At 34.9% G+C, this 24,990-nt stretch overlaps 2 protein-coding genes across 8 annotated transcripts in view; one reads left to right on the top strand and one right to left on the bottom strand.

The window, feature by feature from the left end:
• Positions 1–4,255: 4,255 nt before the first annotated feature.
• LOC125681161 (xaa-Pro aminopeptidase 3-like) lies at positions 4,256–17,643 on the bottom strand. 7 transcript variants are annotated; one of them, XM_048921115.2, is made up of 9 exons: positions 17,248–17,355; positions 16,074–16,418; positions 14,136–14,224; positions 11,793–12,532; positions 11,293–11,386; positions 10,300–10,434; positions 8,969–9,150; positions 8,755–8,875; positions 4,256–4,535 (listed from the first exon to the last, which is right to left on the bottom strand). In XM_048921115.2, the coding sequence occupies exons 3-9, from the start codon at positions 14,149–14,151 to the stop codon at positions 4,315–4,317; spliced, it is 1,509 nt and encodes a 502-aa protein (XP_048777072.1). In that variant the 5' UTR covers positions 14,152–14,224; positions 16,074–16,418; positions 17,248–17,355; the 3' UTR covers positions 4,256–4,314. The 7 variants fall into 7 exon arrangements, with proteins under 7 accessions (XP_048777072.1, XP_056010573.1, XP_048777069.1 ...); XM_056154598.1 differs by having other exon boundaries at positions 16,184–16,418; XM_048921112.2 differs by lacking the exon at positions 16,074–16,418 and having other exon boundaries at positions 17,248–17,643.
• Positions 17,644–17,712: 69 nt separating this feature from the next.
• Positions 17,713–24,990, top strand: part of LOC125678943 (hsc70-interacting protein-like) — a 29,589-nt gene continuing 22,311 nt past the window's right edge. The window contains exon 1 of the mRNA XM_048917761.2: positions 17,713–17,883. Within this exon, the coding sequence (XP_048773718.2) occupies positions 17,728–17,883 (156 nt within the window). The 5' untranslated portion in view covers positions 17,713–17,727. The remainder of the gene's footprint in view (positions 17,884–24,990) is intronic.

The raw sequence follows: 24,990 nt of genomic DNA, 5'->3' as shown, positions 1-24,990 counted from the left end.
GCTTTCATATTGTACATGAGCATTTCTTTTGACAAGATCTTTCTACTGGTACCAAGATATTTGCCCTTGTGACCTTGGCCATCTTCGGAATTGGCCATTATCGGGGGCATTTGTGTTTCACAAACACATCTTGTTTTCTCTTTTTATTTCCACTGCAAAATAAGGTCCGAGTATGGAGATTAGAATCACTAGAACTTGGGCAAAGTTATAAATAAACTAAGCATTTTCATGTATAAAGGCTGTCTCACGATCTTCCCAAGATATTATGTACACCAGCAAAGGGGTAAATGGGGTAGGGGTAGTGAAAATACCAAGATCAAGTGCTACTACCCCCCCCCCCTTCACAAATTTCTGGATCCGCCTATGATGGGGGTTCTGCCCCACCCATTCCTCGCATAAGAAACTAGTTCTAATTGTAACGGGGACCGTTACAGATGTTCCCCAAACCTCCCCCAATTAAAAAGTGATGTCCTTGTGAATCTATATGAAAAAATCATTTTATTTTAGCCTTTAATTAAATGTAGTACGTTCAATATGGTCATTTCAGTACCAAGAAATGAAAGAAAGTGTTGCACGTGCATACACGCGCACGCGTGTATGATTCCGAATTTTTGTTGATGTCGTTCAACAGGCATTTGTATCATATACCCACAGTATGAATTTCATAACGTTTCCACCAAATATAAGGAAGTTATAGCGATTTTAAAATCGTCCAATCAGAAATCAGCACACGTGCATGCACGTGCTGAGCAGTAATTCTAACCACAGCAATTTGTAAGGAGTACCAAGATACATCTAAACCCCTAATATGAATAGAATTTGATGAAAAACAAAAACGTTATCGTCCTTTAAAAATTGAACATTTAAAAAACGTTGCACGCGCATGCGCGTGTACGTTGGAATTTTTTGTTACACCAACATATAGATACACATATTGTCTACATATGCTGTGAATATCATCTCATTCGCTTCATAAATAAGATAGTTACAAACGTTTTAGCATTATCCAATCAAAATGAAGCGCACGTGCATGCGCGTGCAAATTGGTAATTTTGACCATGTAAATCAGTTAAGGGTCTCAATATCTACCTATGATATGAATTTCAAGCCATTTCAATGAACAACAAAAAAGTTAGACTGATTCCAAAGTTAGCGTACAAATTTTGTAATGCGCGTGCACGCGCATGCGTGCGCGTGCTGGCAAAATAACTATTATTTTTCATATGTACAAATGATATACTATCATCCTATTTAGGTTTTATATCGCTTCCTTCAATATTCTGATTTTCCATTTTTTGTACCAAAATTGCAATGCACGTGCACGCGTGTGCATGCACGTGCAAACAAAATGACTATCACTATGCACATCTACAAACGCTATACTATCATCCTGGAAAGTTTCATATCGATCCCTTTTGTAGTTTCTGAGAACACTACCGGACAAAAAAGTACCGGAGAAAAAGAATAATAATAATAATAATAATAATAAGAAACAGAGTAAAAACAATATGTTCCCAAACTTTGTTTGGGGAACATAAATATAGAATATTTCTCACAGTATTCCTCCCTATAGAAAGAGGTGAACACTGTCTCGCCTCGACCACGCATAGAGAACTGCACCATCTGCTACGATGCTTTTTTCGCTGGTGTGTTTCACATGCAAGCCGTTGTCTCATCGGACTGAAGATCATTTAGAGTATGCCTGTGAGGTTTCACGGTACCTGGGGTGTTCAACCATAGAATACAAAACGCGTTTCCTGCAGGCACGTAGAATAGGGGGATGGGTGTTGCCATCCCCCAACTTTTCTCAACAACGACCTTTTTATAAAAAGATATATATTTGGTGACCCCCTTCCATTTTTTATAATAGTATTGAATGATAAAAATATGAAGTCGAAGTTATGAATTGAAGTTGTGTACATGTATTGAAAACTCCCCCTATTTAAGAAGTCGAAGTTTGGGATTATTTATGAGTCGGCATTAATAACACCCCCTGAATTCAAAATTTGTTTCGGTATTTATTTTTTTTAAGGTTACATGCGAAGAGTCACCGCCCTTCGTCCAAATAAATCAAGATACACCGAAATAAATATACAATAACTATTACTTTTAGACTAATTACACGGTCACATAATAAACCCGTAAATCACCCATACATATAATTATAAATAGTTGATGTATATTTTTAATTACCACGTATATTTCCCCTATGCGTAATTTTGGACTTGGAAAAGTGCGTACTTAACCCCCAGCATAAATAACCACTTTTACAGTATATCAGAGCTTTGCAATACTTTTTGAAACTACAAGACATGTACACACTTTGGTTTTAACTTCAGACTATCAAGTCTTTTTTACATGATGTAATACTGTAAAAATACTGGAATTCTGAAAAGCACTACCTTCATACTGAAAAGTAAGAATAACTTTTGTAGATCACAAGTAGATTCAACACAATTTAAGTCAAAACTGCAAGAATTTGTATTTTTCTTCATAATATAATGAAATATAAATAAACCAAAGAAGGAAACAATTCATTTTCATAACATGATATAACGTACTGTAAAATGTGATGGAATACAACATTTTTCATAACAAGAAATGTGTCAGAAACATGTATGCCCTCCTCCCTCCCCCCCCCCCCCCCCCCCCTCCCCTCCCCTGTGGTGCAAAATTGAAAAGGGTTATATATACATGTATGTATACATGTATCATTGAATTGATAGTACATGTATTGGCAAAACAAAAGATATCAAGCGGACATTACCTTCCTCTGTAACCTCAAAATCAAAATGAGTCATATACTTCTTACAATGTACCAGTGAACTAAGTTTGATGTCCGTCAAGCAAAGGGTTCTCAAGTGGTCAATATCTTCCTATGTCAAGAGTGGATTGTATTATTCCTATGTCCAGTTTGACCATTGACCTTAAAATCAATAGGGGTCATCTACTCCCTATGATATACATGTACCAGTGTACCAAGTTTTGATGTCTGTTAAGGAGGTACTCTACATTGTCATAGTGGCTGACTTCCTTTTAAAACATGGATGAAAATATAAGTATCAGCAATATTTGTCTATTCATTTCAAAAGTTCTTGCCTAGCTGAGTAGCTCAGTAGGTTAGCACGTCGACTGTTGAACTGTAGATCGTGTGTTCGAGTCCAGCAGGGGTTTTAAATTTTTCTCCGATTGCTTTCAACTAAAACTGCATTTTTTGACTAAATAAAGTAAATTTGAAAGTTTTCAATTTCAAACAAGAGGTACTGTGAGCAATGCTCACTAAGAATACCCCCCGCTTACCCCAATCTCCCAAAGGGTGTTGTTAATAGGTATAAATTACCTCTTTCCTGAGTGTCAAAATATGGTATGCCTTTGTAGAAGAAAATGGAAGATATAGTCCGAACACAAATCCATGGCATAAATCTATAATTTTGACATTGAGATCAAAGGTTAAGGTTATAAAGAGGTCATGAATGTACATGACACATAGTCTCATGGTGATATACCCATGTCTTATGGTATGATTATGTCAAAACCCTATAATCAATTTTGATCTTGAGGTCAAAGTTCAAGGTCATATAGAGGTCATAAAGGTACTCGACACATTGTCTCATGGTGATACACTCATGTGTCAAATATGGTATGCCTATGTCAAAAAACAAAGAAGTTATGGCCCGGACACGAATCCATTGTAAAAAAACCCTTTAATTTTGACCTTGAGGTCAAGGTCATATGGAGCTCATGAAGGTACATGACACATCATCTCATGGTAATACACTCATGTGTCAAATATGGTATGCCTATGTCAAAGAACAAAGAAGTTATGGACCGGACACAAATCCATTGTAAAAAACCTTTAATTTTTTAATAAATATTGTTGCACATATCCTCCACTTTTCATCCATATCGAATTTCTCTGGTGTAGCATACATCCTTAAGATAGGGTTCTCAAGCTATTGAGCAGACAGTATCTTCCGATGTCCAGAGTAAATTTACTCTTGACCATGTGAAGTCAAAATCAGTAGGGGTCCTTTTCTACTTATAACCAACCTACATATTATGAAATTCTGATCAAGTAAATGGTTCTCAAGATGGTGAGCAGACAACATGTGGTCTACCGACTGACATGCCAATCAACCGACAGGTGCAAAGCAATATGAACCTCATCTTTGAAAGGGGGCATAAATATCGTGATACATTTTCCCTCCATGATTCACTACTTTAGCATGCATATCAGAAAACAATAACACAAACATTGGAAAAACTTTTATTTTCTTAAAAAAAATATACAAAATTGCATTCTCTACCGCTGACCTAAATCTTTCCCTTACGCAAAGATGCCATGAAATTGTGAATGTCCACACTGGACTGAATGGAATCAGCATCACATGCAAATACTTTTTCACGAGGAGAAACACTTTGAGATAAATTGACTGGTCCACTTTTTGTCACTAGGATATTGTCTTCTAATCGTACAGCTATTCCACGGAACTGGGATAATTTATCTGGAACATACTCCGGCCGAAAATACAAACCTACCAAAGAAAAAGTAAAATCCACAAAATAATGATAGATTGCTGATAAATATCTACATGTATTAATTTTTATCATTTTATAGCAGATATGATTGTAGCACTCTATTTAAGTAGCTGAAGATTTGTAGGAATAGTTGGGAACCCCCCCCCCCCCCCCCCCCCTACAGTTCTGCAGCTATATTTAACATAATTGTTTTCGTATCAAAATTGACGAAACCATCTATAAAGTTACAAAGATCTATAAATGTCTTTCAAATTTTCCCATTCATTACTTTTGTATCAAATATGAAGTCTGTAATGTTTAATTGGTGGAAAAATATCGTACACTATTTTTATCCCATTACTTAAGCTTTGACCTTACAATTGTACACTTGCATACTGATTATGTTGATACTAGTCTGTTGAAAGATTAACATGTCATACATTTTTAAAGTCATTATCTTTATAAGTATAAATGTCTTCTTACTATCTAGTACAATGACGGAATGTTGAGAAATATTGAAAAGAAATCATATTTATTTGATAGGTGGCTTATCACTTATGACGATTACATGTACATGTATATATGAATATACATAAAATATGGCACCACTAAATAGATGAATGATATGTCCACATTAAACCATCTAAATGAAACTTTCTCTAATCTCAGGGACCAGACCAAAAGTTCAAAACCCACATGCATTTATAACTACAAATCATATAATGGTTAGGGCATTTTAAGACATTAAACAATATTTTTATTAGGGATGTCAATGAGTAGTCGAGTACTCGACTATCACTCGGTCATACCAATCATTGACTAAGTACTTCATAGTCGAGTAATGTTCATAAATTCTCTGCGAGTAAAAATCATATAAGGGTAAAGTCAAACCAGTTTTAATTCATTCATGTTCAAATAAATCATTTGAGTTCGGATGTCGATCTGTAAAATGCCTCCGAAATCTACTGTTTGGACATCCTTTAAAAGATCTCGTGATGGAAATGTGGTTTTTACATAAAGGTGAAACTAAACTTGCATGCTGTCGATGGACAACAAACATATCAGAAAAAAGCATACCCTACATTTATTTCACATGAAACAAGAGGCCCAAGGGCCTAGAATCGCTCTTCTGATAAATTGTACAACCCCACCATTTCTATTCTTAGCCTCTTAGTATTCTAAATCTTTAGTTAAATCCTAAGAATTCAAAAAAAGTAGGTCAATGTGACCTACATTTTGGTTCACACATTTTGAGAACCCAAGAAATATCAACTGACAAAGTTTGATGATTTTAAGTCAGTTAGTATCTGAATATTGAAATATAGCTGTCAAATTCCAATCGTAGGTCATGGTGACCTACTTTTTGGTCGAAACACTTCGAACATACAAGACCCAACAACTGACAAAGTTTGATGACTGTAGGTCAAATAGTATCTGAAATATATAAATATAGCCGTCCAATTCCAAAAGTAGGTCAAGGTGACCTACTTTTTGGTCGAAACCCTTCGAACATGCAAGACCCATCAACTGACAAAGCTTGATGACTGTAGGTCAAATAGTATCTGAAATATATAAATATAGCCGTCAAATTCCAAAAGTAGGTCAAGGTGACCTACTTTTTCGTCAACACCCTTCAAACATGCAAGACCCAACAACTGACAAAGTTTGATGACTGTAGGTCAAATAGTATCTGAAATTATATAAATATAGCCGTCCAATTCCAAAAGTAGGTCAAGGTGACCTACTTTTTCGTCAACACCCTTCAAACATGCAAGACCCAACAACTGACAAAGTTTGATGACTGTAGGTCAAATAGTATCTGAATTATATAAATATAGCCGTCCAATTCCAAAAGTAGGTCAAGGTGACCTACTTTTTGGTCGAAACCCTTCGAACATACAAGACCCAACAACTGACAAAGTTTGATGACTGTAGGTCAAATAGTATCTGAAATATATAAATATAGCCATCCAATTCCAAAAGTAGGTCAAGGTGACCTACTTTTTGGTCGAAACCCTTCGAACATGCAAGACCCATCAACTGACAAAGTTTGATGACTGTAGGTCAAATAGTATCTGAAAAGCCATCAAATTCCAAAAGTAGGTCAAGGTGACCTACTTTTTGGTCGACACACTCCGTAGACTCAAGATGCATCAACTGTCAAGGTTTGATGATTGTAGGTCAATTAGTGACTGAAATATATAAATATAACTGTCAAATGCCAAAAGTAGGTCACAGTGACCTACTTTTTGGTCGATACACTCCGAAGACTCAAGATGCATCAACTGACAAAGTTTGATGATTGTAGGTCAAATAGTGTCTGAAATATAGTAATTTAGCTGTCAAATACCAAAAGTAGGTCACGGTGACCTACTTTTTGGTCGACACAAACTGAAGACTGAAGACGCATCAACTGACAAAGTTTGATGATCCTAGGTTTTACAGTGCCCAAAATATGCATCTAAAATTGAAAATGTGAAATTTGAATATCTGCAAAATTCAAAAAGTAGGTCACTGTGACCTACTTTTTTTTAATAAATATGTTTCAAGGCCTCAAGATGCATCAACTTACAAGATTTGATGATTCTAAACCTCTCGGTATTTGAAATAACTTAAAATATATCTATAAATGATAAGCCATAAAATTCAGAAAGTAGGTCACGGTGACCTATTTTTCAGTTGACGCATTTCAAGGTCCCATGATCCACCAACTGACAGGTTTTGATGATCATAGGCTTCAAAGTGTCCAAGATATGCATCAAAATTAATTTTAAAATAAATACCTGCAAAATTCAAAAAGTAGGTCACCGTGACCTATTTTTGAGACAACTTGACACAAGGTCCTAAGATGCATCAACTGTCATTTGATGATCCTAGTCCTTATAATGACTAAAATATCAAAGATTTAAGGAAATATAAATTTAGGTCAACTTTGAAGTGACCTTGAGACCACGCCCTTTGCCCCAGGGTAATGCCTTGAACAATTTTTAATCTACAACATATCCTCATCCTTATGTGTAAGTTTGGTGATAATCTGCCCAGTGGTTCTTGAGAAGAAGATTTTTTAGCAACCACTACTTTTGTTTGTATTTTCCTGATTATCTCCCCTTGTTAAAGGGTCACATCCCTCTATTTAGTATGTATGAAAGCCCTTGGGCCAATGATACCCTGTAACAAATTTGAAAAAAATTGGACAAGGGGTTCTTGAGTTATAGCCCTTTTTCTAAAAAGTTTACGCACACCGCACAAATGGCCATAGCATTAGCTCTTTGAGCCTTCGGCTCAGAAGAGCTAAAAATATAATGTTATGAAATAAAATTGCATAAATATGAATAATAATTTAAAGAAATTATGTCTTATATTGCATGTTGATGTACTTTTCATGCTAGCGTACTTGAATATAAATAAAACCAAGCTTGTCTGTCGTAATATTGTATCACATTGTTATGTGCAATAAATATGATGTCTTTGATTCAATTGGATAATTTCTAAACAGCTACTCAGATAAAAAGTCATTATCGGCAGCCATTGATCCGTGAACTTGGCCATCCATGTGTGCTGAGGTGTGACTGATGAATAGGTCACTTGTACCCTGTTAGTCCGTTGGTTTTTTTTATTAACCGACTATCGCTTCACTACACCTCCGAGTATTTGACTTAGCTATGCAAGTAAAATTGACATCCCAAAATTCCATACCCCACTCATTTTTCCAACCCCAGAATCCAGCCCCCCCTCACAAGTTCAAAACCCATATGCACCACAACAAGACATATCCTATCATGTGCCACCATGGGATCATTAAATTTTTCAGTTATAGAAGAGAAGCATGGACTACATTTTTGGACTCTGTCCATCCCCATCCCCTGAGGTCAGACCCCAGGTTTGAAGCCCATATGCAGAAGTACAAGTCACCATCATATCATTTGAATCTGTTAAATTTGCAGAGAAATACAAAAAAGATTATTTCAACAGAAGACAGTATCATGGCATCATATGCAAAAAAATTTATGAAGGTGTATAAAACTGGATGTTAATATTATACATACAATTTTTTATAATGTATTTTTGAAAGTTTTGATCCCACCCTAATGGCCCTGGAGACCCAAACAATAAGGAACTTTTGAATGATTTACACGATTTTCTCCTAAACATTTTCATACAAAAATATTAGGTACATTAGACCACATGCACATCCCCTGACATAGACAATAAAGTTATGAGACGAATTCACCCTACCTGGTTCTATAGTTAGTATAGTGCCTGGTTGTAATTTCATTTCCTTGGAAACCAGAGGTGTATCATGCAAATCCATTCCTAAATAGTGACCAACATGATGTGGACAGAATAACTGTGCTCCCTAAATAAAAACAAGTAAAACAATTACATACATGATATCCAACTTTAGACACAAGAAGAGTAACCAGACAATAATTCGATATTTCTATCATACTCCATTAAACTGTCCCTCCAGCTTTGTATCCATGAATCCCAATGTTTGGACATACTCTCCAAGGACTGCCATCATTTTTCTATAGATCTCATTCAGGCTGTATTCAGGTGTGCACATCTTAATACAGGTTTCCTGTATCAACTGCACTATTCCTATGATGGCCTCTTGTTCAAAAGTCATGTCTGTGGAAATTAAAACAAAAAAAAATAGTACTTCTTAAATTTCTTAAACTTAAATAAACTACAATATTTTCATCAAAGTTTCCTTGCCAAGCAATGTGTCTCTCTTTCTTGAAGTGGGGAAAGGGGAGGGATAGAAAGTAAATGGAATTAGGGTGGGGGTGGAAAGAACTTCATATTATATTAGTTTACGTTGTAAATATACTATGCAATAGTTTAAGGTATCCAATCCATAAAAGCATTTATTATCACAAAAAGTCAATATCTGTAGCACTAAATCTTTTGTGAAAACAAATTGCCTAAGTATTAGTGAGATAAAAGATGGCAGAGAGTAGATGATGCACAAATTATTTTAAAGTGAGTGACATTTTTTTTTTACAAGTTATCTCCCCTTGTAAAAAAATATTTTAAAAAATTAAATATTTTCATAATTTGTATGGTGATCTTTATTTTTCTTTGTATACTTTGAAAGATCATGGTAAAGGGAACCTTTTCACCTTGCGCTTTCTTTGGAAATTATATTTTAATTGACTATATATGTCAGAAATGTGTTTTTCTCATATGGATTAATGTTAATCTCTATAACAGATATTTCTTATATGTCTTGTCAATTTTCAAAATTCTGTTGGTGAATCACTGTGTATCTTAATTATCTTTCATTTGATACCAAGTTTTGTATTCCATAATAATTCTTGAAAAATAAATTGGTGGTTATATGGATCAGATTCTTAAATTTTTTCTTCCTTTGAACTAGTCCAAATGATATTAGACCAAGGTCAAGAAATACTATCGTGTCCACAAGCAACCATTGTGTAAAGTATGACTGAACATTTATAGTTCAATGAATTTTTTAACTTTTTCTCGTTGTTTTTGTCCAAATGACACTGGGTCATCGTCATGACTTAACCTCAAGTCAAATTTAATTTTTGTGTCAGTATTTGCATGAAATACGACTTTATTTTTTATTTTTTAAAAAGTTATGTCCTGGACTCAACTTCTACAGACCAATGAAAACACAGGATGACACACTGATTCTTATGTATCCCCAAAATTCCTTTGCAGGGAGTATAAAAAGTAAGTATTGGGTCTTATTGAACAACATAAACATTTGTAAAAAGTTGTTTCTCAGTATATAGAATTTTCAAATTTCACCTGCAATATTGATGACTCGAGTAATGTCTGTGGTGTATCCTTTGTATTCACAGCCAGCGTCTATCAACAACAGCTCCTCTGGATTCAGTTTATTATTGTTTTGTACATAGTGAATAGTGTTTCCTCTGTTACCTCCTGTGGGAAAATATAGAAATTTTTCAACAACCAGAAACAGCTTTCAGCTTAAGGAGAAATAACTTGTTGTCATAAGTTTTTAAACAGTGATACAAAATTCAAATCAGAAATATATTTTGTCCTTTCATCAGTTGTGAGTAAGCTGGGAATCCACAGATCATGTGTTTGAATCCCAAAGGAGTTTTAAATATCATATACAATGTATCAGGTAATTTTGGCGTCGGGAATATTAAAAGGTTTTTCCTAAATATTTTTTAAAATCTTAGCACTTCATTTTGTGGTGTATTTCTAAGTTTATCATTCATATAAATTGAAAGAAATTTTGATGCTGTCTTTCAAATTTGGCAAATTTTCCCCAAACCCCAACATTTCAAGCATGCCAAAATTACCCAACATACAGTATTTTTCTTCATGATTTTACACATAAATTGCAATTTTTGGCAATGTCAGACAAACTTTCCAATTGTACAACTTTATCGCACATATTCTATATCATTTGATTCATGATAATTCTGATTGGTATATGTTATACATCCTTAAGAAAACAGAACACATCTACCATTCATCATACTGAACATACATGTATATGTACATAGTCATGTCTGCATTTTTTTATGTCTACAGTCAGTACAACAAAATTAAATCAAAACAATTTCGTTGAACAGATCAATAACTTTAAAGGGGCTAGGGGTATAAATATCGTACATCTAAGGGTTGTGTGTTTGAGTTATCGAGTGGAAACGGTTTTATAATCAAATTTAGCCCATACATTCTATTTTCTATGCCATATGTACCCCCAGTTTGTAGTTGTACATGTCTTTTGTTTCCACTCAACACTGCTGTCAGAAAACCCAATACCTGCAACAACAGGAATGTATGCTAATCTTCCTCCATTTAAAGAACAAGTATATTCCAATACTGCTTGAATTTCATATTCTGAAAGAAGTTCTTTCTGTAAGAGAGGAAAAATCCTTTGAACAGACAAATACTGATGCATGTATTTACTTGGTCAATGGTGATACAACATTCTATCTCGACACTGAACAATCAAAATGAGGCTAAGACGATCTACAGGGACACTCACGATCATCAGTGTGCACACTGATATACCAGTAAATGCTTTATTTTCAATACTGTATTGCGATAATATTGTATTTGAACTTTTATGAAATGAAGAACTATGTGTCTGTGGTATCAATGACAGTAGGTAGTAAAAGTATTGTGATTCATATCAAATCAGAAGCGAAATATCAGATATACAAAATCAAACCAAATAAGTCTTCTTATTCAATATCATGAAGGCACTGATGATTAGTGAGATTAAAGTTTCATCCTTGCAAATGATAAAATTAACTAACCTGACTCTTTGATTTCCATTCATCAATCATATCATGGACACTTCTAAACGCTGCAGAAGTTATTTCCATGCTTCTCTTCATAAGAGCAATCTCTGCCTCGGATTTCACCATGCGAAGCGATTGAACATAGTAATCAAAACTTTTTAGCTTCTTGTACTTTCCCTGTCTCAAGAAATCTGCCATGACAGATCTATGAACTTCTGAGTTAACAGTCTTTTGATAATTATACCAAAGTGTGAATTTGTTATTATCTTTTATGTATGTGGATAGGAAACTGGCAATGTCTTTTGTGAACCTTGCTTCATCGACTCCAGTTGACTCCACAATATTAGTAAAACCTTCAAACTTTTCATACCAGACTTCCTGTAAAGACTGAGGAAGAAATAACAAGGATTTAAAATCTTCCACACTTTTTCCTGGTTCTGTGAACATAAATAAAACACAATTAGCCTCCAGATAGCCACAGAGGTAGTTGAATTCTGTGTTTTGTCGAAATGGACAATGGTTGTTGACACTGAAGTATGAAAGAGGTGCTGCAGGAATACAGAGGAGATGGTTATGGACACTTTTAAGAGGTTCACTCTCCACACATAGCTGCATCAAACTCCTCCGTCTGGCTTTGTACTCTTCCACAGTGATGCCTAATGATTTCTCAGGAACTTGCTGAAGTTTTGGTGACAAAAAGGCAGTAGTCATCCTTCGGTGATGTGTCATGAAGGCCGAAATCAAACGATATCTCTCTACAAAATCAAAAACAAGAGGCCCATGGGCCACATCGCTCATCTGAGTCACCTTGTCCCATATCTAAAGACTCCCATATACAGTGCTCCCTCGATATATTGCCCCGTTATTATGCCAACCCCGCACAATGCCATATGCCACTGATTTTCAAAAACAAATGGTTGAATTTTAAAGGGTTTACCCTTGATAATAATGTGAATTACCTATAAAACCCATTAGTAATCACACCTGTGCTTTGAGAGCAGTGTGGTGAAGTGTGACAGTCTGGACAAGGTGGTCAGGTTAATTACAAATAATTGCTGAATTAAACTCAAGATTATCTAAATGTTTATACAGAATGGAGTCCTAATAAATTTACTGAATTGAATTTCTTTTGACTGCTCGGTGAATTGTCTGTGAACCTTGCTTCATCAACTCCAGTTGACTCCACAATATTAGTAAAACCTTCAAACTTTTCATACCAGACTTCCTGTAAAGACTGAGGAAGAAATAACAAGGATTTAAAATCTTCATTATATTGAATTCATTATATTGCCACCCCAGCTGTATTGCCCAAATTCGTCTTGAACAAAAGTTGGCAATATATAAAGGGAGCACTATATTCAAATGTAAAATTTTCATCCCTATTGTGGCCCCAACCTACCCCCGGGGCCATGACTTTTACAAACTTGAATCTGCACTATGTCAGGAAGCTTTCATGTAACTGTAAACTTCTTTGGGCCCAATGGTTCTTCAGAAGAAGATTTTTATAGATTTTCTCTATAAATTAGTATGTAAAACTTGGATCCCCTATTGTGGCCCCATTCTACATCCGGGTACCATGATTTTCACAAACTTGAATCTGCACAATGTCAGGATACTTTTATGTAAATTTCTACTTTCTTGGCCCAGTGGTTCTTGAGACAATTTTCCCTATATATTTGCATGTAAAACTTTGATCCCCTATTTTGGCTCCATCCTACCCCCCAAAAGCCGTGATTTCTGCACTATGTCAGGAAGCTTTCATGTGAATCTCAGCATTTCTGGCCCAATGTTTCTTGTGAAGAACATTTTTAAAGATTCTCCCTATATATTTGTATGTAAAAATATGATCCCCAATTGTGGCTCCATCCTACTCCCAGGGTGTCATGATAATAACAAACTTGAATCTGCACTTTTTTAGGAAGTTTTCATGTAAATTTCAGCTCGTTTGGCCCAGTGGCTCTTTAGAGGATTTTTAAATGACTCCACCCTATTTTTGCAATTTTGTTATTATCTCCATGGCCCTTAATTTGAACAAACTTGTTTTCACTGTACTTAATGCCTCCCAGTATATTGTCAGAATTAGAAGGTTTCACTGTACTTAATGCCTCCCAGTGTATTGTCAGAATTAGACAGGTTTCACTGTACTTATAATGCCTCCCAGTGTATTGTCAGAATTAGACAGGTTTCACTGTACTTAATGCCTCCCAGTGTATTGTCAGAATTAGACAGGTTTCACTGTACTTATAATGCCTCCCAGTGTATTGTCAGAATTAGACAGGTTTCATTGTACATGCAATCAAATAGCCAAAACAAACAGAATATATTATTCTAGAATTCCAAAGTGTAATTAAGTCTTACTTAGTAGTCCCATCATGACTGTAGCAATTTATTTTTAGTCAGAATCAATGCTCTTCATTTCCTCAATTCATTATTCAACTTGTCTTGTTCTGTAAAAAAAAAAAACCCTGTTATCTTCATAACTGAGTATAACAGCAAAACATTCACCCTCAGTCAATCATACATATGTATATTTTTGTATACAAGAAATGTATTTTAAAAATGATCAAATTCTTCCGAATGCATGTTATTTCAATCTACATCAAAATTCATAATTATAACACTTCTCATAAAACATGTATTGTTCAGATACTAACCACAGTATACTACATACTTTGATACATATTACTACTGTTTACATGTATACAAGAAATATCCTGGAATGCATGTGAACATGAAACAAAAAATTTTTTTTTAAATAAAACACACAAATTTTTGACTTGTAAATGAGCTGTAAACGTCATCAAGGTCATTTAATTCTGTGGTTCAGGATGCCTGCTCAACAGTGGAAAGTGACAACAGTATGACAAGCAAAATTAATGTCAAATTTATTGGCAAACATACACTTTACATGATACAAGGATATAGTTTTGATGCTGTATATCTATCATTATGTGTGCTATTAGCACCTTTGAATATCAATGCAACATAGCATGCTATTACACAGCGGGGTTAAGGTGTCCCGGGTAAAATAACAAGCAAAAACAGCATATTCATATAAAAGTAAAATTCTTTCAAGCGTCGCATATTTTTAGTAAAAATCGTTTGTCAATACATTAACAAACATCGTATCACGTGGGGAAATCCTTTGCTTACCTATTACGTCGTCATACAAGTGATGTAGAGCTATTTTTATCCGCTAGACTTTTAGTTGTTTATCACCTCGTTCCAGGTGAAAGATGCACTCAAACCATTTGCAGCTTGGGCTTGATATGTCGACATTAATATAGTAAATTTAAAGAGTGATACGGATCGGTACAATATCCTCTCAAATATAGCAATTTCCATAATCTCAACTCAAATGTTGGGCATTTTCCACATTCACATCCAAATCGTATCTAAACAAGGCAAAATATTGTACCTTCTGTATCAAAATCCTAAATCTGCAACTAGTTACCTTTCTGAATATGCCTAGGTCGAAATAAAATATCGTCATCTTTCACCTGTAACGAGTCGATATGTACATGCGTTGGTTTTCTTTATTCTAAATGACTATACACATCGGGGGCGATATCAAGGTCACAAAGTGATGTAAAGATTACTTTACAGTCTTTCGTTCACATATTATATATAAATATATGAGACTTATATATTATTGAAGAAATTTAGGGGGGAGGGGATCATCTGACAAACAGATTAAAACACATACAGCTTGAACACTAGATAACGGCAATAAATAGCGAGAAAATATTATGACATTTTCCCCGTGATACAACTATAGACCTGTACGTCGTGACGTACTTTTATATTGTGACGTCGTATAGTATGAAGTGCACCGAGGTACATTTTATGATGATTATTTTAACTTTACTCGGGACACCTTAACCTTGCTGCGTAGCACCTTTGAATATCAATGTAACATAGCATGCTATTAGCACCTTTGAATATCAATGTAACATAGCATGCTATTAGCACCTTTGAATATCAATGTAATAGCATGATATTAGCACCTTTGAATATCAATGTAACATAGCATGCTATTAGCACCTTTGAATATCAATGTAACATAGTGTGCTATTAGCACCTTTGAATATCAATGTAACATAGTGTGCTATTAGCACCTTTGAATATCAATGTAACATAGCATGTCATTAGCACTTTTGAATATCAATGTAACATAGCATGCTATTAGCACCTTTGAATATCAATGAAGTGGAGGACCGGAGTTAAACTACAATTTTTTAAATGTATATAATACATATTAACAAATAAAATTCATACAACATGCAGGGAAAATACCAATTTCCAACATCCAGCTTTCACTGGGTTGAAACCGCCACGGTGGCCAAGAGATTAGAGCGTTCGCCCCGCATGCAGAAGGCTGGGTTCGAATCCTGACCATGACAGACCTAAGTCGTTAAAACAGGTAGTGACAGTTCCATCGCTAAACGCTCGGCATCAGGTGTGAATGTCACGGGTCCTCAGAGATGACCTTAAAAACGGATGACCCGTGTCACAGTAGGTGTGGCACGCTAAAGAACCCTCACTGCTCAATGGCCGTAAGCGCTGAGCATAGGCCTAAATTTGAAGCTCTTCACCGGTCTTGGTGACGTCTCCATATGAGTGAAAAATTCTCCAGTGTCACTAAAACATTAAGCAAGATACAATCAATCACTGGGTTGAGTTTTAATTAGATTTACTTGGATATTATATAGAAATTCTAGGTTTGCAAAAGCCTTCAAATGCATAGCTGACAGTTGCTCTCCCAATACGTCATGTTATAGACTGAATGCAAACCGCCCAAAATTCTTAAATCTCTTACACCCCACACTTCTGCAGTTACTTACATTCTGCACCTGAGACTAGAAATTCTGTTGTTTTCAGGAATTTGTTTTACCCACAATAACCCTCCTGGAACAGTCCTCAATACACTAATATTTCTAAGTTTCATGACAGTGAAATTTCAGAGAAAGCACGAGATCTGACATCAGACTCTTTCTTGACGATTCCCTCCCTCACAGGCATCCCAGTGGATGCATTCAAGGCAAGCTGCCCACAGCCCTGCCTAGTCTAGATAACTAGCTATTTTTAAAACCACATTTTAATTGTAAATACAGTGGATTTTAGCTGCATTACCATTGCAACTTAACTAAATGTGTTCTTATTAAAAGAGCCCAGTTCAGCATTATGAAGGAGTTGTTCACGCTAATTATCTCCCTAACATCTACACACTCTCTCCCCTTATGCCATTAGTGGCCTTTGATGTATTTATCCAGGTCCAGGCCAAAAAAAAAAACCCCCACCAAAATCCACTGCCAAAAGAAATGAATATATCAATAGAACATAGGCCCTAGAGCCCTATGAAAGGGGGACTCGAATACCGTAGAAGTACCTGTATTTCCCCTTAACAGCTCTCTAAAAAGCATCTTCCCATGCAAACATGTCCATAGCTTCTAAAGTACTTAGTAATCACCTGGTACATACATACGCCTGCGTCGTGTAAGTGGAACTGTCACAATCTCAATCATGTAGCCTAATAATATCTTCTTTACTGTTTACAAGGCCGGGCTGCCATATGTTAACCATGCATGTTAACTCGTACGCAGACCAAATTTAATTTCGGTTAACTCGTACTTGGAAAAGTCAAGTTGTTCGACTTTGGGGCAAGTATCAACTAGTTTTTAGCTCACCAGAGCTGAATTTTTCTGATCATCTGTTGTCTGTCCGACTGTAAACTTTTTACATTTTCGACTACTTCTCCAGAACCACTCAAAGGACACATCTCATGTTTTCAAAGTATACAAAATTACATGCATTTCGTCTTCTTTATGCTTATAGTAATCAATTCTAATAGTTCGTTCGCCGAAATTTTGCGATTTTTGCGTTTAATTGATTAATTATGAGTTTAACATCGAATTCGACTCCAAAGTATTTAATTAAAATCGGTCCGAGAATGTCGCCTGAGCCAGTTGGAGGCGGCGAATTTCCAGTTTACGTAATGGCGCCGGTTCTGACGTTTTCCTGGCACGGTAAATATCAAAATCATAAAAAAGCCAGGAAAACGTCAGATATTTCGGACTACGTCGATATATGTTGTTACAAGGTGAAGGTCAGTTGATCCGAGTGTGTATTGAATTTGAAGAGCAAATCAGAATGTATGCTATAGGCCTACCAGTGCTTATAACTTCGATATATCCATTTTCTCGCAGTTTTTGAAAAGGTGACTGGGTGTGTTTTTAAGGTAAAGTTCTTGCTCCAACAAAAAAATTGTCCACGTCTTTTTTCTCGTACCTTCCTTCGAAAAATTGAACAATACTCAGTCTAAATCCTTTCTACCGACAACTAGTACACCCGAGCACGGCACAAAACATCTTAATGCATTATTATTTACAAGCCGTTAACGTGATAATTGGTTTTTTGTCGATTAAATCTAATCTGTTTATGAAAAGGCTAATAGATGTTTTCAAACCCGAGGGCGCATATGACGTCACATAATGGCGCGTAAAATAGAGATTTCAAGTAAATATGCACATCGCAAGATTTGAATTTCATCGCTTTCAAACTCGAAAACTACACAAAATATTTCATTTAAAACACAGTAAAAGTAGTTTTAGGCATGAAAAGAATTAATTTTGCTGAAAAAATGAAAAAGTTTAGAAACATGCGTTGTGTCTTTTAACCAATTTCAACCGAACTTGGGTGAAGGGCTTTCAAGTTTGATCAAAGGTGAGATAATCACAAAAATGTAAAAATAGGGTGAGGTCATTTAAAAATCTAATCAAGAACCATTGGGCCAGAAGAACTGTTTATATGAAAGCTTCCTGATAAAGTGCAGATTCAAGTTTGTTAAAATCATGGTCCCCGGGGATTGGATGGGGCCACAATAATATGTGGTGAAAATCTTTAAAAATCTTCTTCTCAAGAACCACTGGGCCATGAAAGTACAAATCTACATAAAAGTTTCCTGACATAGTGCAGGTTCAAGTTTCTTAACATCATGACCCCCGGGGGTAGGATGGGACTACAATAGGGGATCAAAGTTTTACATACAAATATATAGGGAAAATCTTCTCAACAACCACTGGGCCAGGAAAGTACAATTGTGTCAATCCAAATTATGGAATGGTTTTGCAGGGACTATATAATATATTTTGGCGAAAGGATTAATTAATAAAAAAGTTCTAAATCTGCGTGCTAAATTACGGTTTCTGTTTCATCTAATATAGGCTGTATTTTTATACTCCTATACCTGTAATTCAGTTTCATCATAATTCATGATACAAATAGTTGAGACTTGGAAGTAAATCAAATGTTGTAATTTATTAATTTGGTTGATATATTTTTCTTAATAGAACACCGATTCTTAAAAAAGTTAAACTGTTTAATTTACTCGAAATTTTGTATAAAAATATTTTCGCCAATAATTTCAACATTTGGTCTCCAACCCTCAATTTTAGGATCGTAAACCCTTGGCTAGAGAAGATGGTCATTCGGATGAGACCGCAAAAACCGAGGTCCCGTGGCACGATAAAGATCCAATCGAATTAAAATCAGATCACAATCGCTACAATAGGATCAGATCTTCTTACGCAAATTATACGGCGCGGATCTAAGAAGTCTGATTTACATTAGATTGGATAAAGATCCCTCCCTGCTCAACGGCCATAAACGACGAGCAAAGGCCAAAATTTTGCAGCCTAAACAATATTCAATCAATCATTAAACTCTCAAACGCAACGAACAGATACTACAGTGTACATGCACGAATAGATCATTCATATTGTGCTTGTGGAAAAATCGAAACAACAACACACCTTTTACTTGAATGTCCTCTCTTCAAAGATGTAAGATTTTTTTTTTTATCCAATAAGACCAGTAACTGTAAATATCCTTTTACATGGAGACTTAACTAAGAATTTCTCCTATAATAAAAATATTTTAAAATATGTACATCATTTTATCACTGCATCCAAAAGATTTGTAACTTAATCTTATCGAGTTTCGTTTCTATTTGTAAAGTGGTGGGATTTTTTGTTTGGAAGTTATTGTATATTCATTTCTTTCTGACCGTTATAAACATGTATGTTATGCATCTGTATATTTATATTGTGAATATGTTTATGAACTTATGTTATTACATCTCTTCAAATGTTTATTTATTTACTTGTTAAAGTTTTTTCTTTCAATTTTCTTTACTTTTTCATTTTCATCTTTGTCATGCACAAGGGCAAATGTACATTTACCATTCAAAGTTAATTCAATGAAACGGATTAATACAAGTTGCTACAACTTGTTTCCGAATCCTGTGTGCATATTATTTATTGTGTATATATATGTTGACATATGCAAATGAAATAAAGTTTAAACTAAACTCTCAAATTTGATGTCATGAATTTTTCCTATGTCAAGTGCAAAAGGGTCATTATTTATTTCCATTACTTGTATTAATTTTTTTTTATCTGTATTGTTAGAAAACATGATTATGTATCTATTTTTTTAATGATTTATTTCTGTTGTTTATATTGTGTTGACACCAACAGACAAATCGAGTTTAATTGAATAAATTTAAGTGCAAAAAGGTCATGTTTAGAACACTATAGTTCAATAACAAGCATTACGACCCCAGTTTCCTAATTCTCCTTCAACGTAGCAATTAGAAATACACTTTCCAAAAATGGCATTACTCCAAAAGTCAGGTGTGAACCTCTTTACTTCAATCATTGAATTGATGCTCTCATAATCAATAAATAGATGGGGGCATCATAATTAAATTAGTGATATCTTCAAATAATTAAAGATATCTTCATTATTTGAGTTTATGTTACTCACATTCTTTTCAAATGTTCATTAATAATTATGAATATTATGAAATACTTTGTATTTATGTTAATACCAATTGTATACAGGGGGGAGGACGGTCGAAGTTTAAAGAACCTTTGTTTATTACAATAAAATATGCATGCCAAGAAATTCTTAGCAAAATCTCCGGTATAGAAAAACCGTTATAAATCAGTGACCTCAATTAAGAGATAAGCGACGGCTACTATTAATCAGCATGTAATATGGCCCTATTGAAGCCAACGAATTCAGGACGGGATTTCTTGGCATGGTCATGATTTTTGTGTATTCAACTAAAACACTCAAATAACCCCATACCGGCTTATTTGGTCAGTTTTAAAAATTATTTTTGCACATTAATGGCAAAAATTACAAATTGTGACCCCCCCCCCCCCCTTCCCCCTTGCACTTCATCACATATTTTGAATGAATCGTTAGAGAACGTTGTAATTTATCACTTGTTTAAATTGATGCCAATAACGCGCTAATGCCGAATAATGCTGTTGGAAATGCTCATTGTTACCCGTCTCGTCTCACCGTAAAACAACATCCTACGCAGAATTTTCGAAAGTTTTTACCCGCAAACAATACTACACTCAAATCCACATGTTTTTCACATGTGTGTAAACAGCCTGAGTGCACCGCAGGAAGTAGCCTCAGCTACCAACATCAAATAGTTCCTTTGTATACAACTGATTTTTTCCGAAAATTACACAAAATTTCCTAATCAGGGGTACAAAAATTAAGAGAAAAGAAGAAGAGGAAATGAGAAGAATCGCGATGGGGGGAAAATCATTCTTTTAAATATATGGAATTACCATTGACTAAGTTCATTTTGATTAGACAATTACCGGTGTGATACCTTTACACATTAGACGATTATGGAGCGCCAAATTAACATAAACTCAAATAATTGAAGATATCTTCAATTATTTGAAGATATCATCAATTCAATTATTGCTCTCTTTAATTGAATTAATGCGCGCATTAAATCAATTATTGCTCTCATCAAATGAATTAATGCGCGCTTCAATTCAATTATTGCTCTCATCAATTGAATTAATGCGCGCATCAATTAAATTAATGAGAGCAATAATTGATTTAATGCGCGCATTAATTCAATTATTGCTCTCTTCAATTCAATTGATGCGCTCATTAATTCAATTAATGAGAGCAATAATAGATTTGATGCGTGCATTAATTCAATTATTGCTCTCTTCAATTCATTTGATGAGAGCATCAATTTAGTAGAAATATTGCTCGCAATAATTAATTTAGAGCTCGGTTTAAATAATTTGATGATCTCTTTAATTCAATTGAAGATATCTTTAAATCATTTACAATGCTTTTGTATACGGAATTAATGCGCGCATCAATTCTTTTAAAGAGATCAACAATTCAATTAAAGATATCATTAATTCAATTGTGGATATGTTGAATTGAAGATATCTTTAATTATATAGTTGCTCTCTCTAAAAGAATTATTGCTCTCTTCAAATGAATTAAAGATATCATTAATTCAATTGAAGAGAGCAATAATTGAATTAATGCGCACATTAAATCAATTATTGCTCTCATCAAATGAATTAATGCGCGCATCAATTCAATTATTGCTCTCATCAATTGATTTAATGCGCGCATTATATCAATTATTGCTCTCTTAAATTGAATTGTAGCGCGCATCAATTCAATTGTTGATATCATTAATTCATTTGAAGAGATCATTAATTCAATTAAAGCGCGCATCAAATCAGCAGAAGAATTATTGCTCTCATCAATTCAATTATTGCGCGCAATAATTCAGAATTGAAGATATCATTAATTATTTGAAGAGATCTTTAATTCAATTGTTGCGCGCATCAAATAAATTGATGATATCTTCAAATAATTGAAGATATCTTCAATTATTTGAGTTTATGTTAATTTGGCGCTCCATAGTGAACGGGATTGTAAGACCATATCTTGATTAAAATTTGCATCTAATTTTTTAATTGTATCATGCATGATTGATTTTATTCACGTGGCATGAAGCAGTCTGCTGCAGTGATGATAATAAACATATCAGAGGCGGATCCAAGATTTCCGAAGGGGGGGGGGGCACATGTGAAAGTTAAGTATTAGTTAAATAATCAGCCATTTTGGGTGCCAAATCTGGAGTTTCCATCTACATATCTTTGATAATGGCACAACAAAGCACACCCACTTTCATTGGGCGCTGTCATTACAGCTGAAACTTTGAGTACTGGGAATATTTACGGTGATTCCCATTGGTCCTCGATAGAGATCTTTAATTAAATTGTTGCGCGCATCAAATGAATTCAATTATTTGAGTTTATGTTAATTTGGCGCTCCATAGACGATCGATCCCGATCCCGGCATATTTTGTAGAATATTGAATATACCTTTCTGTCTGCAGAATGTGTATTGATACAGTAGTTCATATTTTTAAAATTATTTTTACTACCCCCCCCCCCCTCCACCCCACCCTTTCAATTTTTCCGCTCCAAACTCGGCTATATCGTACTCGTTTACCATGCCAAGAAATTCTTAGCAAAATCTCCGGTATAGAAAAACCGTTATAAATCAGTGACCGCAATTAAGAGATAAGCGACGGCTACTATTAATCAGCATGTAATATGGCCCTATTGAAGCCAACGAATTCAGACTGGACGGGATTTCTTGGCATGTTCAAACCAAACCAATTCGGAATTGAAGATAAAGGTATCATTACTTATTTGAAGAGATCTTTAATCAAATTGTTGCGCGCACTAAATGAATTGATGATATCTTTTTAAAATAATTAAAAGTATCGTCAATTATTTTATGTCGCTTTTCTCTGAAAGTGTTCGTTTCAACTGAAAGTGTCCGTTATGCCTATACTCCGTGCATTGTGAGGAGCGAGGTCTTCCTCGCTAAACAGGTTTCGTCGGAGAGCTAGAAAAAGAGAGTTTTATCCACCTTAGTGAAATAGAAGTACTTCGTCTCCATCTCGAGTATATAATTTTACTAGTACTGTTTCACATATGCATATCGTTTTAAGTAAGAAGACCTTCAATGAAAAACATAAGCTAAACCAATAGAAAACAAGGTTGATAAAAGCTACAAGTTTAATAAAAAGCAGACGACGGGTGGCTCACATGGTCGGAAACCCACAGTTGATTACGCTTCGTTCCTCTCTCCATCTCCGTGATTGTTTTCAGCAGGATAGAGTTCAGTAATAGATGTGTAGCTAACTTCCTTAATTAATGCGCTCACCAATTCAATGTATGAGAGCAAAAAATGCACACACCAACTCAATTATTGCTCTCCGGCATTTATGATTCGCGCATCATTTGGAGCTCGGTATAAATGATTTGATGATCTCTTTAATTTTACGCCAGTTTCGAGATACGAACTCTTCTGTGTAGGAGGTGCATTTAGTGGAAATTTGAATGCCTAAGTGGGACAGAGTAGACCTACAGTCAACGAGGAAGATAGTTAAATGTAGTAAAAGCGGCTTCTCTTTGAATATGTAAATGTTGGAAATGCAAAATACTATCGAAAGAAATGTTTTACTAAAGTGGAAACATAAAAACAGTGTCATATTTGCAAGTAATATCTTAGATATGGTACTTATGAGCAACGAAATAACGTGATATGATAAGAATTCTATGTATTTAATTACTCCCTAAATACTTATCACTTACTTAGTTTTTGTATCAGTCGAATTCGGGTGATCAAACAGCTTTTGAGAAACTTACTGAGTACATTCACTTACACAGTGATGGATATTTGACCCACTCCCGCGTGTAAACAAATTGTTTCGCGCCTCACTATGTACGAGAGTTCTCCAAAGGGAAATAACTCGGACATATCTCGAAAGCGGCGTAAGGCGCGCATTGATCAATACTTTTAAAGATTAATTCATTGGTGGATATGTCATTATTACATACATCTAGTTGCTCTCTCTAAAATCTTCGCCAGTTAATACAAACAGCCTTCATATATGGAGCGCCAAATTAACATAAACTTAAATAATTGAAGATATCATCAATTCCATTATTGCTCTCTTTAATTGAATTAATGCGCGCATTAAATCAATTATATTGCTCTCATCCAATGAATTAATGCGCGCTTCAATTCAATTATTGCTCCCATCAATTGAATTAATGCGCGCATTAATTGAATTAATGAGAGCAATAATTGAGCATCAATTGAATTAATGAGAGCAATAATACATTTGATGCGCGCATTGATTCAATTATTGCTCTCTTCAATTCAATTGATGAGAGCATCAATTTCGTAGAAATATTGCTCGCAATAATTAATTTAGAGCTCGGTATAAATAATTTGATGATCTCTTTAATTCAATTGAAGATATCTTTGATTATTTACAATG

Source organism: Ostrea edulis, chromosome 2 (genome assembly GCF_947568905.1).
Source record: "Ostrea edulis chromosome 2, xbOstEdul1.1, whole genome shotgun sequence".
Classification (NCBI taxonomy): domain Eukaryota; kingdom Metazoa; phylum Mollusca; class Bivalvia; order Ostreida; family Ostreidae; genus Ostrea; species Ostrea edulis.
Note: the sequence above shows the minus strand (reverse complement) of the source record. Positions and strands in the feature narration are given on the sequence as shown.